A 16,936-nucleotide genomic window follows, 5' to 3' on the forward strand; every position below is an offset into this window, starting at 1 on the left:
TTTATAGAATGATACAAGAGACTGGAGTAATTCCGTAATTGATACACTTAAATTACATTATGTATTTTATTGACAGCCACAGCATTTATTAATGAATGACATTTGTCACAGACAATTCTTTGACATTTTATGCTATGCCTAATGTCACTGTCTCTTAAAGTTTTTTGCTGACCTTGCGGAGTACAAAGAGGCACTCACAGTAAGAGCTACATCTGAATAAGTCTATTTTTTCAGGGATAATTCTCTTTTTTTTTGTCAATGATTTCTTAAGAGTCCTAGGCAAAGAGTTGGAACATATGAACAGGCTGGTTGAGGGTAAAAAACAGCCTAGGCAGCAAAGAGTGATGTAAGGAGGAAAAGACTCTGTAGGGACCAGCTCAGGTGAATACTGGAGAAGATATAGTAGCATTACAAGACTTTATCCCGATTGGGATAAAGCTTTTGGTGAATAACCTGGAACTGAAAGCAGGACAAAACTCCTTAACAGAGAGAATTCACTTTTAAATATAACAACATACTTTAAGAAAAAGTTATCTTCTGTGGAAATTTTGGAAAATGTATTAATAAGTTGAATTGTTGTGGCGGTTTGACCCTGGTTGGATGACAAATGCCCACTAAAGTCATTCCATCACTCCTTTCCTCAACTGGACAACGCAGAGAAAATAAAATGAAAGGTTCATGAGTTGAGATGAGGATAGGGAGAGATCACAAACTCATTACTGTCACAGGCAAAATAGACTTGGAGAAACTATTTGAATTTATTACCAATCAAAATCAGAGCAGGATAATGAGAAGGAAAAAAAAAAATCTTAAAAACATCTTTGCCCCAGCTCAGGGAGATGGGCAATAGAGGTTATGGTCAGTTTATCACATGTTTTTTCTGCTGCTGCAGGGAGACAAGTCTTCCCCCTGCTCCAGTGTGGAGTCCCTCACACAGGAGACAGTCCTCCACAAACTTCTCCAATGTCTTTCCCATGGACTACAGCTCCCCATTAACTGCTCCAGTGTGGGTTCCTTCCACAGGATGCAGTCCTTCAGGCACAGGCTGCTTCACCATGGGTCCCCCACGGGGTCACAAGTCCAGCCAGCAAACCTGCTCTAGAGTGGGCTTCTCTCTTCATGGGTCTACAGGTCCTGCCAGGAGCCTGCTCCAGTGTGGGCTTCCCATGAGGTCACAACCTTCTTTTGGACATCCAGCTACTCCCGTGTGGGCCTCCTCCATGGGCTGTGGGTGGATCTCAGCTCTCTCCTGGACCCCCATGGGCTGCATGGTGACAGCCTGCTCACCATGGTCTGCACCATGGGCTGCAGGTGGATCTTTGCTTTGGCACCTGAAGCACCTCCTCCCCCTGCTTCTTTGCTGACCTGAGTGTCTGCAGAGATGTTCATCTCACAGATTCTCACTTCTCTCTCCTCTGGCCTCAATTACTTCTGTGAAATAACTTTATTCCTTTCTTAAATATGTTACCACAGAGGTGTTACTATCATTTCTGATTGGCTCACCCTTCAGCAGCAGCAGATCCATCTTGGAGCCCGCTGGCAATGGCTCTGTCAGATACAGGGGAAGCTTCTGGCAACTTCTTAGTGAAGCCACCCCTATAGGCCCCCCACAGGCCCCCGCTACCAAAACCTTGCCATGCAAACCCAATACAATTATTCAGCTGGGGAAAATGTTACATTTAAAAAATGTCAGTTGACGGTGATATTTTGATGCTTTTTGCTTATTAATTTGATAAAGAAATTTCTAATTTACATCTGAATATCCCTCAGAGACGAGTTAGTAGCACTAACTAGCCCAAAACTGCAAACACTGTAACCATTATAACTCATGCCCAACATCATTATGCCAAATAACCAAGCAATTACTCCTTAGTAGGATCAACAATTTTCCCCATGAAAAGTGTGATGCCGGTTTGTTTGTCAGAGATCAAAATAATGAAGGGCCTGTTGACTTTGATGGTACGAGAAGTATAGGAAACTCTGGTAAAGATTATGGCAGTGGCTCCTGCAGCTTCAGTTCCAGACTCATCAACTTCCAGCAGGGCTTTGTGAATTGCCTGCATGGAATAGGAGAAAACACTGTGGTTTATACAGGGAACAGGAAGCAGGAGTAAAATAAATTCTGTTCTTATGGAATATTTAGGAGAAGAAAGGAGTGATAGATCCAGTAGAAGAAAGTTGATTTTATGATAAATCTCCAACAGTTCAAAATAGGAATATTTTCTATGCCAGGACTGAGCAAGTAGGGGCAAAAATTAGTGTGGACACACTGTAAATGCATTCTCACCAGTGCTGAGTAAAGTGGGATAAAAATACCCCATGTACAAGCTGGTATATTTTCTTAAATAGTTTGGACTTCTACTAGCAACACTTTCTCTTATTTCAAGGTTAATTAAAGACTGCTATTTAAATGCTAATGTGGGGCAGTATTTGACATCTTTAGCATTAAATCATAGCTTAAACTGACATGGTCAAATTCTGCTTCTGCAAACTGGAGATTTCCTGAAAACTTTGAGATTAATCAAAAATGAGGTATTAATCAACACAAATATCATAATGAACTCCTCATTTGTAGTTTACTTGACTAAGTAAACTACATTAAACTTTCATTAAACTATTATATTCCAGTGCCAAGAATTCATTTAAAATGTTGTCCAATTTTTCTATATATTTAATAGCCAGCTTTTTAATAACAGCATTAAAGTAATAAAAAAGGGAGCCAGCAGATTCTTTCTGCAAAAAAAGTGCAATTACTGACCAAGCCCCTACATATCATTGTGAGATTTACGTATAACTTCAGTAATATAAAGAGGGAAATAAAGTCTTTAAAAATCCCAGACACAAATGATCAAAACAACCAACCACCTTCCCATCACCAGCTCTGTCTACTTACTTGTGAAACCTGGAGATCTTGATTGCCACTAATTCCAGACAGATCAGCATTACCTGAGAACACTTCAGTGATGCCCATTTGCTCAAACAGGGTTTTAACATCGTAAGACCCACTAATAGAAAACTTTGGTAACTGCAGATTTAATCTCCTGTTGGTCAAAGGAAACAGAAGAGCAGTGAGCCCTTGCAGCCTTGTTTCAGCCAGCGGGGTGGATAGCACACAACTCAGCGACACTTGAAACATTCTTTTGATTGCGAATTTGTTTGATGGTAGCCTTTGTATTCCTTGAGCAATTTTGGCATCCTGAGAGATGCACCATCTTCTTGTATCTACATTCTCTATTTGATTTTGGGAAAAGGAACAAATTTCTTCATTTTCACTCTTTCATCCCAGTGCCACATACACAGCTAGTAGAGGTTTTGGCTAGAGGGTTAACGGAGAGTAAGGAGACTACGAGTGGAAAGCCTAAAGTAAGGGAAAAGGAGGATAAAATCTAAGACATGGTGAAGGAGATGAATCATGTTAACACCATGAAAGAAGAGGAGTCAAAAAAAAAGTAGCCAAGCAAGTCTTGAGGCAGCTGTTACAATGCTGTGACCCCTTGTCAGGTCCCAGAGCCTGCAGTTTCTTAGTGACTATGCTCTGCTCTGACTCATTTGGGGAATTGCTTAAAACTTCCCTTTATGAAATCAGGACATTATGTCCAGTAGGAGGTGATCTGAAATTGGCATTTTCTCTTAATAGCAGTGATGTGTCCTCAAATATAACAATCCATATACCTAGAGTTACCTGGTCACAAGTTTGCTATCCCATTTACAAACAGTTTCCTTGGAGAGAGCATCTTCCACTTGCTTCATCTTTCCATCATCAGGCAGAATAAGCAATGCTCGTGCAGTGCCCTGGTAAGGCAGCTCTACCACCACACAGGAGAGATCCTGGTCATAGTAGCTGTTTGAGATACCATCACGCTGCATCATGTTGACTCTAACAGATGCATTTGTGCTCACAAAAAAATCATCCTCATATGTAAGCAAAGGATCAAAGGACTTTTCCCAGGCAGCTAATGGGGAAAAAGAGATGTTGTTGCACTCAAACGTGAAGATCATAAGGAATGACTCATCTATATTAGAGCAGCATTAATGTAGGACACTGGAGGTATATTGATGGGAGAAGAGGCTCACTAAATCACTTCAACCTCCTCCATAACGCACAGTAAAGCATTTTAGATGTGCAGTAAGCTCATCATAGTTAGTGTGAGCATGTCATGTCTTGCTGAAGAACAACCAAAGGCTGATGACCATTTGAGAGTCCTTCTTCTACTGTAACCCTATGTAATGCCTTTTATACCATTTAAATGCAATCACATAAGCAATCGGTTACAGGACCTTCTGATGCCTTTTCTGTTAGGCCATGCAAGCTGACTGCACTCAGCCTGGTGGGGAATTCATCAGCAGTTAAAGCTTTTGAGCATATATCACATTTGAGCAAGGCTCCAGAAGCACAGACCCTCAAGATACTATGTCCCAGGTTTTCATGCAGAGCACCTAGCAGATCTACCATAAAACTGGGGTCCTTGTGCAAGGATGTCAGTCCACCAAGTCTGACTGGCATGTACAGTCAGCATAGAGATCTTGGACACATCTTTAGTCATTATGGCCTCAGACCAGTGAGACTATGTGGATCCTTGTCTATGAGGCATCCACTAGTGTGGAACTTCTCTGTCCACAGCTTTCAAGCAAATTGGATCAAAACCAAGAAATCAGTATTTCTCAAAAATCAGATACTCTGATCTTGGACAGATCTAATCTTTACTTCAAAGGTCCTGCATGGTTTAGATCTTTCTTAAATAGTCATTCTGGTAATAAATCATCAGAAGTTCCGTAAAATTTTATTTTGTATCAAAAACATCGATTGAAATAGTATGTTAAATTATCTTACCTTTAAAATAAATATAGTTAACAAGAACCAGTACAGTACTTGGATCAAGATGACCAACTAATTCAGGAATTTTCCCCTTGGTTTTCTCCTCTACATATTTATTGATTTGCTTCTTAGCTTCTTCTGGTTTATGAAAATCACTAGAAAAAAAATCTGCTTCATAAAATTGTTTGGTATTTTGTAAAAATGATTCCTGTGGTTCATACCCAGTAGCTGTAAAAAGGGCATTCCCTATATTTAATGTGATATTAACATCAGCACAGTTCAGTACTGACAAAACTTTGTGAAAACTTTCATGTACATCATGTATGCGAGTCTCAGTTAGGTCATCAAAGCCCAGTCCTTCAAAAATCTGAGACAGAGTGGTTGACTTAGCACCAACAGCCAGCATAGCAAAGGCAGTGGAGATGCTCATGGGAGAAAAGAAAACATTTTTATCAGCTTCTTTTGATGTAGCCTGCCTGTAAAATCTAAATACAAAATCTGCATAGTTAGAGCTTTTCTTGTCACAGCTATATGCTAATAAATTTTCTCTTCCATCACGCAGATTAGTATTGTTGACTTCATGGCAAATATCTTCAGGGCAGCAATGGGTTACAGCACAAAGAACAGCAAGGAGTAAACACAGGCACAGGAGACACTTCATCTTCTTTTCAAATTATTCTGTCACAAAATAAACAGTCATTAAATGAGCAGATGGTAATGATGTGCTTGGTAGTAAGAAATAATGAATAGTTTTTTTAGCATAAATGTTGCATAGTTCAACTATAAATATCTAATGTACTTAGGATGCTTAAAGTTCTCATGGGCACAATGTCAAATTTATTTAACAAATTCAACCAAGTTATAGATTAAAATATCAGGCATAATAAGACCATAATATTTCATGGTAACTGCTCTGAAAAGACAATACTTTTTTCCATGGGCAATGGAAATATAAAGCTACAGTCCATAGTAATCTTTATTGACAATGACATTATCTTCCCAAAACACTGTCTCTTATAGGGTACATCTAAACAAACAAATTATCGCAAGGCAAGACAGGGTGTGGGTTTCAAAGACAAATACTCCACAGCATCTGCCCAAAAGCAATTTGCTAAATGCAAGGAAATATGAGGCAGCTCATTACTCAGTGGAACTGGGGTAAATTCCCTCACTTTCCTCAGGGCAGCAGCTCATGGACAGACAGCTATCATGGATTATCCAGATCTTGTTAAATTCACATCCCTGTCTGCTTTGTGGTTACTTACTCACATGGCCAGTTACTGGCCACAGCTGCTAAGTGGTGGAAGAAGGTCATCTATATGTACTTCAAGGCAAAATTCAAGGCAAAAGCCTGGAACATCCTGTGTCATGACAGCAGTGCACACAAAGGTGGGCACAATGACATGTGGCAAGCAGCAGGTTTGCATCAGATAATGAGGTGCATGTTTGGAATGAAGGAATCCTCCTTTCAGGGGAGCTGCAACAAGTGCTTGTAACTTCTTAAATGGTGGTTTGCCTCTCACCATGGGTTAACCTGCATGGGATGTGGGAAGGATGGGAAGGACCTGGGTCAAAGAGGAAAAGGAGCACTGATCCTATTTGGAAATCAAAGGACACAGATTAATTCCCTTGGAGATGACAAGTTTTTCATTATGCTTGTTCTCTTAAAGCTGACATGATATCTTTCACATGAGCCCCCTGCTCTCCACAGGAGCTAGGACAAGTCTCTGGTTTACTGAATTCGGTTCCCTGCAGTTCTGGGGAGACATCTCATATAAACCCTCTTCAGAACTGTAACAAACAATCAATGAAAATAAGCTTTTTGCTCTGGCAGCTTCTGCATGAAAACATTTCTAGAACTTTTCTACTGTCTGGCTCCTCTTCTGGTTTCCAGCCAATACAACCTGTTTGTATTCTTTTCTTTCAGGAATGTATTTTCCCATGTCCTGCCACAGTAAAATTCTCTTGGTCCTACATTCATTCCTAGATGTGAAAGATGACTGTACATACTATCTAAAGATTTAGTTTCTGAGGGCAGCCCAAGTTCAAGGATTCTTAGTGATTAACCAGTTGTTTTGGTTTTGTATTGATGGTCTTGTTTCCATAACAAACATATAGATAGCTGTGTGTTCTCATATTTGCTAGGATCTGAGTACGCTGAGTCTGCCTGAGATCAGCCAGGGCCCACTGCAGTGACCCGCAGTAACAAGTGGTAACATTAAATTTGAATTTCCTTAAACCAAAAGATGGAGTATGGCCCTAGATAGGCATAAGAGTCAACTATTTGCATCTCTTTTGAGCAGAACTCTGCCTCTTCTTCAGAGACAAAAAAATAAAAAAAGGAAAACCCAAGCAACACATATGTACTTTGGAAAAAAGAAGAAATTACATAGTACAAAAGGTGTCTCAAAATATTTGATGTTTAATATGTCATAGTCTGTTTTGCTCTAGTTGTTTGAGATATTTCAAACTTAAGTGAAAAAGAAAAAAATGTTTTTTCTATCCATGATTACTTCCTACGTCCATACGGAGCTTAGTGTAAATTTTAAAGAATTTCTGAAGTAAAGAGTATGGTTTGGAGTTCTTTTCTGCAGCAAGTTTATATTAGGCATGGCTCTGTTTTTAACTTCTGCTGTAACAGATCAGTTAAAAAACTTCTCCTGGTATCATAGCTCTCTACAGAAATCTAAATAAAGTACTTCCATCAAAAACACTGAATATTGTCATCAGGCTTTCCTCACATAATCTTCCCTTTAGAGATGAAAATCACAGTAATTTCAACATTTTGAGATTAGAAAATTTCTGACACCAATATTTTTATTAACATTTCAAAGCTGAAGAAATTGGAAGGGCTTTGTTAAATCTGGAAGTACTTTTTATGCAAAATGGAAGTTGAGAAAATAATGCTCTTCCAGACCACATATTAGTTTGTCTATGGGAATGAAAGGAGCAATTAAATTTAAATTGTGACCTTCCCTCCACCCCCTACACTCACCCCAGTCCTAATTAGAGAACCTGGCCTTAGCAATTCAATTATTGCTTTATAAATTAAGTCACCAGAAGAGTTTTTAAATTGGACCTGGTTGTTCAGTCACTAGTGGGATTATTCTAATTTTAAAATTTTAAGTCACTGTGAAGGCTGTTTCCAACCTGAAGGGTGATTACATCAGTATTCTGTTTTAACAAGTACTTAATAAGTCCCCATGACTTCAAAGGGTTTTTAGTTTGATTTCAGCCTAAGCATATTCCCCCAGAACAGCAGGTCCCACTGGTCCCTTGAACGTCTGCTTGGTTAATACTTCATTGCAACATCCACACAGAACCAAACCACAAGCAGACAAATGAAATTAACTTAATATTAAAATTCCACTGACTGCAGAAAGCATCATTTGCAAGTCTGTAAGAAAAATGCATGTGTAGTACTTACAAAATCAGAAGCCCTGTTGCATTCAGCTGACCATGGTGTTCCCCACACTGTTACTTATACTGCTACATCATCTTCGGCTTAAGTAGAGATGTTAAACATTACACAGACCTGATAAAAATTAGAGCCAACCAGAAAAAAGGAGGAAACAAAGCAAATATTGATGAAACAGAGTTCGCAAGCATCATCTCTGTTATTCAGCCAAAGAAGCTGACGATCTTCAGCCATTTTGATAGCAGCTGTAACATCCTCTCTGTTGCCTCTGCCCATGTGGAGGAGCTTAAGTGCAAACATTATGTGATTAGGACCCTACTGGAAACCAGGAGGTTGTGCCTGGAATCACTGGAAACAGGTGCTAACTCTTGGTGCCAGAAGTCAGGCTTTCTGAGCCGTGAAGCACACATGGAGCTCACAGCCACATATCACATCAGCTTGGTGCTCTTCCAAAATCTATCCAGAGACAAATCTTCTGCATGATCCTCAGCCTGTATATGGATGACAAAGTAATTGCCTGTACCTTCTCACTCTGTAGCTTAATACCACTGAGAGGGTATATGATGGACACATTTCCATGATGGGTTTTCCACCCTGGCTGATATGGTCCCTTCATCTATCTCAGTTCTGTGTGCGTCTCAGTTACTGCCTCGGGCAGGTGGTGGGAATACAAGTAGCAGGCTGTTTACTCCCACACGTTTGCATACTGCATGTGCGCACTCACTTCTCATTCTCCTTGCCCTCTCACACACTTTTAAATTGTTCAAAGGAAAACAATAGCTGCTTCTGTCTTAACTTTTCCCAATGGGAATGAAGTGCTGATGGATCAAGATGACTGAATTTTTCCAGTTAACAACAAAGACCGTGATTGAGTGGTAACATGAAAGACATTTCCCCATTAGTGATGACTCTTTTCTTTGTACTTGTTTACTCACGTGTGTAATTTTGTTGTTACAAACATAGATAAACATGGAGACAGAACATAGATAAATGTTGTCTGGACACTCCCCTTCTTTGTTTTCCTCTATATTTCTCCCCCTCTCCCCCTTCCCCCCTTCCCTTTTTACTTGTTCCATCTAACTTTGGCTGTAAACGTCACAAACACAGAGATTATTTTACTAATCAAAGCCCAGGTGAATAACAGGTCATTGTGGTCAAGGACAAACTGTGTTACAAAATGGTTATAAGCCTCTTGTTTTCTCTTTCATTTGTGTGCCTTGTAATTACTGTTTTGTTTTTAATAATGTTAAGCTAACCTTTAACAAGGCATTTCCTTATTATTTCATTATAGCAGCAGAAATAAGGTGCTACAGCAGTTTGAAACTAAACTGAGGAGCAGATAGACACACACATGCCAGGTTTTTCCACACGCTGTCATGAGCCATTACAGTTCCACCTCCCTACTGACCACAGTTTCAACTCTAAGTCATGAAACCATGTCAACCAGCTTCATACTAATCATTTATCTACAGACCTAGATCTTTTCCTCTCCTATTTATTTTTTATAGGAATAAAAGTACAGAATATGGGAATAACCAAGCAGATGTGGTTTTTTCCTTCTGATAAAACCACGACAAAGTCTACATTGCCCGAGTCCATGTTACTGCTGTATAGTTCATGTAGGTCAGTTTCTATACCACACCCCAGCTCACATTTTGACATCTTTAGAAGAAATAGAGCCATATATATATTTCAATTTCATGCATTTGCTAACATCTTGCAAACATCTTATTGACAGTTTGTTTGGTTTTGAGTAGAATATTCCAAAGCAGGTTTAAAGAGCTCTTAATTAACCAGTAGCTGGTATATTCAATGACAAGAGAACCACTCAACTTGTCCAGTGTTCTTATTATCCTTCTACACCTTAGGTAAGGAAATTAGAGTTTTTGTGTCAATTTAGCAACAATAAAACCTCTTCTGGGATTATGGCTCACAGACACACAAGTTACTTCAAATATCAAAAAAATTTTATACCTATAAACCTATTATGTCATATCTTACACAAAGACTTTTTAGTGTAAAGAATATAGACCACAAGTATATTGACAGAGCAGCAATAAGAAGGAAATGGAGTGTGGAATTAGGAAGGAAATGGACATTGCCTTCCCCTCCATTTCCTTGCTGATAATCTTATGTAATAGTCGTTGGGAAGGATCAGGCATTCAGAGTGCAGGGAAAATTGCTAAGATTGGGGATGTATGCATGTCTGGTGAACTATGTTTTTTCTAGTAGGATGAGGTGTATAATGAAGAATAAAGGCACAATCTGCTCACGGGGTCATGCCATGCTTTCAATACTTCTTGAAGAATCTCCTCTACTGTCTTGTCAGAAAGACAAAATTCAGTAGTTTGGAAAGGGACTGTGAAATTAGGATGAAATATAGTCTATATATAGTGAAGAAAACATGCACAAGGAGGGGTAAGTTCTGCTCACAATATGTTTTTTCATTTGAATTAGCATCATTCATATGAACTAAGTAGATAACAAGGACGAGGATTTAAAAAAAAATTACCAATGGCAATGACCAATAGTGAACACTCATCATAATTCTTCAGCTGGAAAACCAATTCCAGTTGCAAATTATACACTAAATGTAGCAGGTGTGTTACATGTCTGGTGCACCAATAACAACTGAACAACTGAACCCCCTATTGCTGCTTCAGTGTGTGCAGGTTGGCGGGTGTGACACAGGAACCACAGCCTCCTATAAAAGGGGCAGGAGAGTAGGCAGGTTGCTCATTAGTAACATTAGAAACCTTTATTTAGGCCCCAGAATCTTTCAAAAGAAAGCCAATTTTTCATTATTTCTGCACGTAACAGCTTTACCATGGATATTCTTTTCAGAATACTTATGTAAGACTAATATTAATAATGAAAGAGCTACCAAGGTTTTAATATCTGGATGATTTCTATCTGGGATATTGTGAAAAAATAGTATGCATTCTACTTTCTTTTCCTTCTAACCACCAAGATAGATGACAAAATAATCTTATTGACCATAAAGATCTCCAATAATATCTTTCACTGGCCAAGTACTGCTCAGGATACTGGACTGATTTCAGGTTGGGATGGACCACATGATGAGGGAACTGCTGGACTGAAAATTCAGGATAGTTGGCTATTTCTGTTGAGCAGCTTAGTTTTAACCTTGGGAATATCACTAACACTAATAGGCTTCAGTTTTCTCATCTGTAAGATAAAAAAGGCACATCTAACTTCCTCACTGAGATTAGATGGTGTGAAAATAGAAAATTACTTTCAAAGGTCTTAAGAATTGCTTTAGTTCTTTATTGCGTTTAATGAAGACAGGATAATTTTTATCAGTTTTATTCCATGGTACCTGCCTTGGTAACAGTGATACACAATTTGAAAATCTGTGGTCTGTAGAATGCAGCTTTATACAACTTCAAAGTGAACTTTGAAAGTTTCCTCAATTGCAAGCTTCCATAAAAAGTCCTCTGGACTTTACAGAAAGTGTCTTCTTTCCTGGTATGCTTGGCACTTGTATTCAAGGGGTGGTAGTTACTGAGGGGCATTAAAGCATGGGGACAGGTGATTAAGCACACCCAAGTATTGCAAGTATTACTAACCAGTATGCACCACATGACACTGCACATGCCGATCCTTATACCAGACATTTTTCTTTCATGTCTAGAAAATGCAAATATCTGTTGCCAGCACCTACAGCATAAGAATCTTATACAGGAAAACAGAGAAGGATAAGACCACTGTGCTCACTGAAATTTTTTTTCACCTTTCAGTTTGACCCAAGCATCATGCCAGCAGGGATTGTTTCACCTGAACCTCTTAATCTATTACCCATCCAGTATTGTGCTTTTAAAATCATATTGCTTACCTATGGTAAGGCACCTAACTCCTGCTCTGACTATGTAAGCTAAGAGAGGAAGGATGGTCAGTCCTAGTGGGTAGCTATAAGCAGCCCAGAAGCTCGGTTTCTGCAATGTGAACCTGTGACTGAGTTGGGAAGGGAAGCAGAAACTCCCAAGTCCCAACCCAATGCTTTGTAACTACTGGTCTGTCCTTCTTTCCTAATAATGTTCTTGCGTTAAAGAAAGAAAGGAATTAATCAATTAATTATGGGTTTCCAACAGCAATATAGTACTTAAAATTTTAATAAATGTGTGTCTATACAACATGAAAATATAGTTAACAAGAACCATCCCAATGAGTAATTCAAGACTTAAGCAACTAACATTATTCTGAAAGCCTTCATTAAAAAGTTCTTCTTCCCCTTCCCATTTGGTCCATTGACCCTGCTATCTGGGACCATCTCATTTGAATTCTTTACCTCCTGTGTACTCCTGAGTGATACTGAATCAAATGTCTACCTTTAATCATGCAGATGATCAAGTAAGGCTGATCAAAGTGGATTGAAGTAAACACTAATGACATTATTCTGTGACTCAGAAGCTCAGCTGTCCAAGCACACCATATGGATTTTGGCTAACACTCAAAAAAAGGATGCAGAAAGTGGTCTTGCAAGCCACAGAGTCAATTTGCCTTTTTTATTACACCTTGTCAGTCTCCCTACTCATACAGAACAGCTCTGTTGAAAATGAGGGTGCAAACACAGGAATCCACCAGGGAACAAGTGCAGAAGGGAGGCAGGTCTCAATTTTATTTTGAATCGATATTGAGTAGATTAAATTTTTCTGTGGCCACTGCTTTTAACCATGTTGGGAGAAGATTTAGACCAACTCCAAGTAGCTTTTAAAAATCATACTCTAGATCAATATGCAGACAAATTAAACAAAGCCATTTTTCTATGTAACCAACCACAAGCATCTCAAATCTGTTACTTTTAACAGCAAAACTGTTGCAAATGTGACAAAACTTCCCTAATCCAAACCTGACAATACCCTGTCTAGTGTTGTCTCCTACATACTAATATCTCCTCTGACATTCTTTTCCTGCCTTTCCTCACATCACACACGGTCACCTGCAGAGCACTCTCATCTTGGCACACCATTCCTCTACCCCTGCTTCCTCCATTAGCTTGGAGAGCAATGGCAAATAGACCCTGTTGAAGAATTACTGAGAAAGGCATTCCCAAAGGAGTCACAGCAAGACCCTTCATTGAAACTCAGCCTTTGGGGACCAGGGAAAGCCCAGACCGATTTTCACAGAATACTCAGGTGTCTTCTTGCATAGAGCAGCAGAGCATTATGACACTCCTAAGGACGGGGTCAGCAAGAATGGGGCTCAGCTGTAGAGAGCAAAAAGGTTAATCAGGTCACAAGAGCTTCTAGGTGATGATGTCCTGCTCTTAGGTTCATTGATCATCCAGTGAGAGTATTTTTTTTCCTTGATGATGCAATGTTTTTAAATTAATGCCTTTGGTAGAACTTAGGTGGGTGGGGATTATGAAAACCAGTTTGAACCGGTCTCTGGCCTTTGTGAATGCTCCGACTCTCCGACTAATGATGATTGAATTAATCTCTTAACAAACACGTTTGTTTTTCTAATTCGCCTCCACACACATAATTAATATAGCTCCAAATTCAACACCCAAATATTACAGCAGAGATGGCACTTAGTCTTCCCTGATCTCCGGAAATCTCTGAACTATTGGGATCCTTCCTGAAATAACTTCTGAAGCACAGTGAATAGGGTCTTCTCACCAGAAACAGAATCCTGGAAGCCAAGACTATGTCTAAGAGGATTCACTGTCTACAAAGGAGGAAATTATCTACCAGCATTCTCTAAACATTTCTGTTCATAGTTTAGTGTAAAAGTAATTATTTTTATTACTGCTCTGTAGGCATTCAGTAGCCAGCCAAAGCTAAGAAGTCCCTAAATCCTTTGGGCTGGAGGTCCCTATTTATCTTTGATGGTAGTAGGGTTATATACAAGCTATAATTTCAGTGTTCTGCTTGCTTGTTCTACTACTTACAACCTGCTTCACAAATGCTCAACTTTATTCCACACCTGAGAAACTTTCCTAGATTGCACAAGTACCCAGATTCTTCCTGTGGCCGTTAATGTTCCACTTAAAAATCCTTTCTCAGAAAAACTTTTTGGAAGTTTTCTGAGAGAGTCATTTCCATGTAAGAAAGCAAAGTCAGAGAAACCTTAACATTTTCATGGATATTTGACTTTGTCAATGTTTTGAAAGAGAAACGATGAAAATTTTCCATGCTAATTTTTATTTTATAAGATAATATGAAGGGATCATTTTTTATATTATTTAACAATAAAATGGAAAACAAAATTCAAAACAATTTTTAGTCAATTTACCGAGAATTTAAATTTTTGTCACAACTTGTGGAAAATTCAATGTATTGAAATTTCTCTTGGGAGAGAAAGGTAATTTATTTTATGTGAAGATAATACAAATAAGGGACTATGGACATTTTTTAAAGACAATTGTAGAAAAGTCTGACTGGAAAGAAAACAATTGTTTACAAGAAAGTTTCAATCATGCACTCAATTCTTCAAGTCAGGATGGAAAATCCTCTGCATCAGTTGTAGAGGGCCCGAGGAATGAGGATACCATTATTTTGCCACTCATAGTTTTATTCTTATTTGCCTTTTATTGTGAACTAAAACCAGATTTATCATATACTCTAAGGTAATAGATGTCAAGGAACTACAGTTTAGAACTGGTATACTGAGAGCTAATTCACATTAAAAAGTAAATTTTGTTCAAGTTTGCTATGAATCTGATGGGAAAAACTGACAACCAATGAGATTTCCTGTTTAAAAAAAATATACATACATTTGATGGAGAAATAAAAGAACAAGACACAGAGACATTAAATAAGGGATATAATAGATCTGGTTAGAATCTTTGTGAAGGTTCACTGGTAAATAGCAAGACGTTCATGTGGTTGTAAGAAGTATAATTAATGGTTGTAAAAAGACCAAAACTGCAAATATGAAGGTAAATGTAAATTCACGTACTTCAATCAATCAAAGTGATGAAAAGACGCTTTAAAACTCTCAAAAAACCCCACACTTCTTTTTTTTTTTTATAATGAATGCTCCTAAACTACTGACTCATATAAGTTGACTTAGATTTTTAGTAATTTTCTACTGAACCATTGAGCTGAGAGAAGTGTTGCTGTTAACTGAGGAAATAAAAATGCCCTAAAAGGTCTTGGACTCCCTCGGGCAAAGCAAAAGGAAAAAAACCCACTTAGGCTTTGGCTGTAAGTAGAGCCTATAAATGCACAGTAGAATACATATATAGTGTATATATACACATAACCCATCCTATAAGCCACATAAAATGGGTACCTTCAGCTTAGACTAAAGATTCATGGAGTTCAGTATCCAGCATGCCCTGTGGGCATATCATGGAACAGGGGCACACAGAGGTTTCCTTTCTCTCTCTCCCTTTCTTTGCATCTCCCACTGTTTGGTTTTCTTTTTCCTTGTCACTGAGCACAGGAAAGACATATTCAGTGGCCTATCCAGCATCACTGCAAAATCGCTGTCCTGAGTGGCATCATGCCAAGTATAAACCAAGGGCTTTTTTCCTTGTGTTCTTTGCCTCATATTTAGTGACAGTGATTCTCCTCTGATCAGCCAGCCACTGCGTACTGTGGGAGCCTTCCCAATGAACAAGGTGAAACCATCAGCAAAATGTGTCATGTCACAATTTATTAAAGTCCCACATCATCTCTGACTTCTCTGAATAATGCACACCTGAACACATTGCTTATAAAGGTTATTCCCTCCCTGCTAGTGTGCGATTGTTTTTAGCTCCTGTCCTGAGGAACCTTATAAGTTTTCGGAAGTATGTGGACATATACCAACCCAACCATTATAATATGTGAACATATCAACTCTTTCAAAGAATTCTTTGGCAAAGGATTCTGGCTACTGCTGTAAAAGACAATAAAATGTTTCTATAAATACATTAGCAATAAGCAGCTAAAGAGAATCTCCATCCTTTATTGGATGCAAGAGGGAAGATTGTGACAATGGATGAAGAAAAGGCTGAGATTCTGAGTGCCTTCTTTGCCTCAGTTGTTAATATTCATACCAGTTGTTCGCAGGGTATCCAGACCCCTGAGCTGCAAGGCAGGCACAGGGGGAAGAATGAAGCCCCTATAATCCAAGAGTCAGCAACCTCTTGCACCACTTAGACACACACAAGGGTAGGGAGGGAGCTGGTGGAAGAGCTCACCAAACCACTTTCTATCATTTATCAGCAGTTCTGGCTCTCAAGGGAGGTCCCAGACAAATGGAGGTTGGCAAATGTGCTACCCATTTCTGCTGTACAGAAAGGGCCAGAAGGAGGATCTGGGGCATTACAGGACAGTCAGCCTGACCTCATTGCCAGGGAAGGTCATGGAGCAGATCCTCCTGAGTGCCATGACATGGCATGGAGAGGACAACTGGGTGATCAGGCCTGGCCAGCATGAGTTTATGAAAGGCAGGTCCTGCTTGACTGACCTGACCTCCTTCTCTGACAAGGTGACCAGCTGAGTGAATGAGGAACGGCTGTGGATGTTGTGTACCTGGAATTTAATAAAGCCTTTGAAACTGTGTCCCAAAGCATCAACTCAAAACAACCACCTGCAAAGCTACAGGCTGAGGACAGAGTGGCTGGAAAGTTGCCTGACGGAAAAGGACCTGGGGATGCCATTTGACAGCAGCTGAACATGAGCCAGCTGTGCCCACATGGCCAAGAAGGCCAATGCCATCCTGGAATTCTGTGTCAGCAATAGTAT

The 16,936-nt window shown here is 39.3% G+C and overlaps 1 protein-coding gene across 1 annotated transcript; it reads right to left on the bottom strand.

Moving 5' to 3' along the window:
* Positions 1 to 734: 734 nt before the first annotated feature.
* On the bottom strand, positions 735 to 8,410 carry LOC138111807 (alpha-1-antiproteinase-like). Its single transcript, XM_069018167.1, has 5 exons — positions 8,244 to 8,410; positions 4,832 to 5,494; positions 3,683 to 3,953; positions 2,894 to 3,041; positions 735 to 2,057 (listed from the first exon to the last, which is right to left on the bottom strand). Exons 2-5 carry the CDS (start codon positions 5,475 to 5,477, stop codon positions 1,863 to 1,865), a joined length of 1,260 nt encoding a protein of 419 aa, XP_068874268.1. The 5' UTR covers positions 5,478 to 5,494; positions 8,244 to 8,410; the 3' UTR covers positions 735 to 1,862.
* Positions 8,411 to 16,936: the final 8,526 nt, after the last annotated feature.

Source organism: Aphelocoma coerulescens, chromosome 5 (assembly GCF_041296385.1).
Source record: "Aphelocoma coerulescens isolate FSJ_1873_10779 chromosome 5, UR_Acoe_1.0, whole genome shotgun sequence".
NCBI classification, from domain to species: domain Eukaryota; kingdom Metazoa; phylum Chordata; class Aves; order Passeriformes; family Corvidae; genus Aphelocoma; species Aphelocoma coerulescens.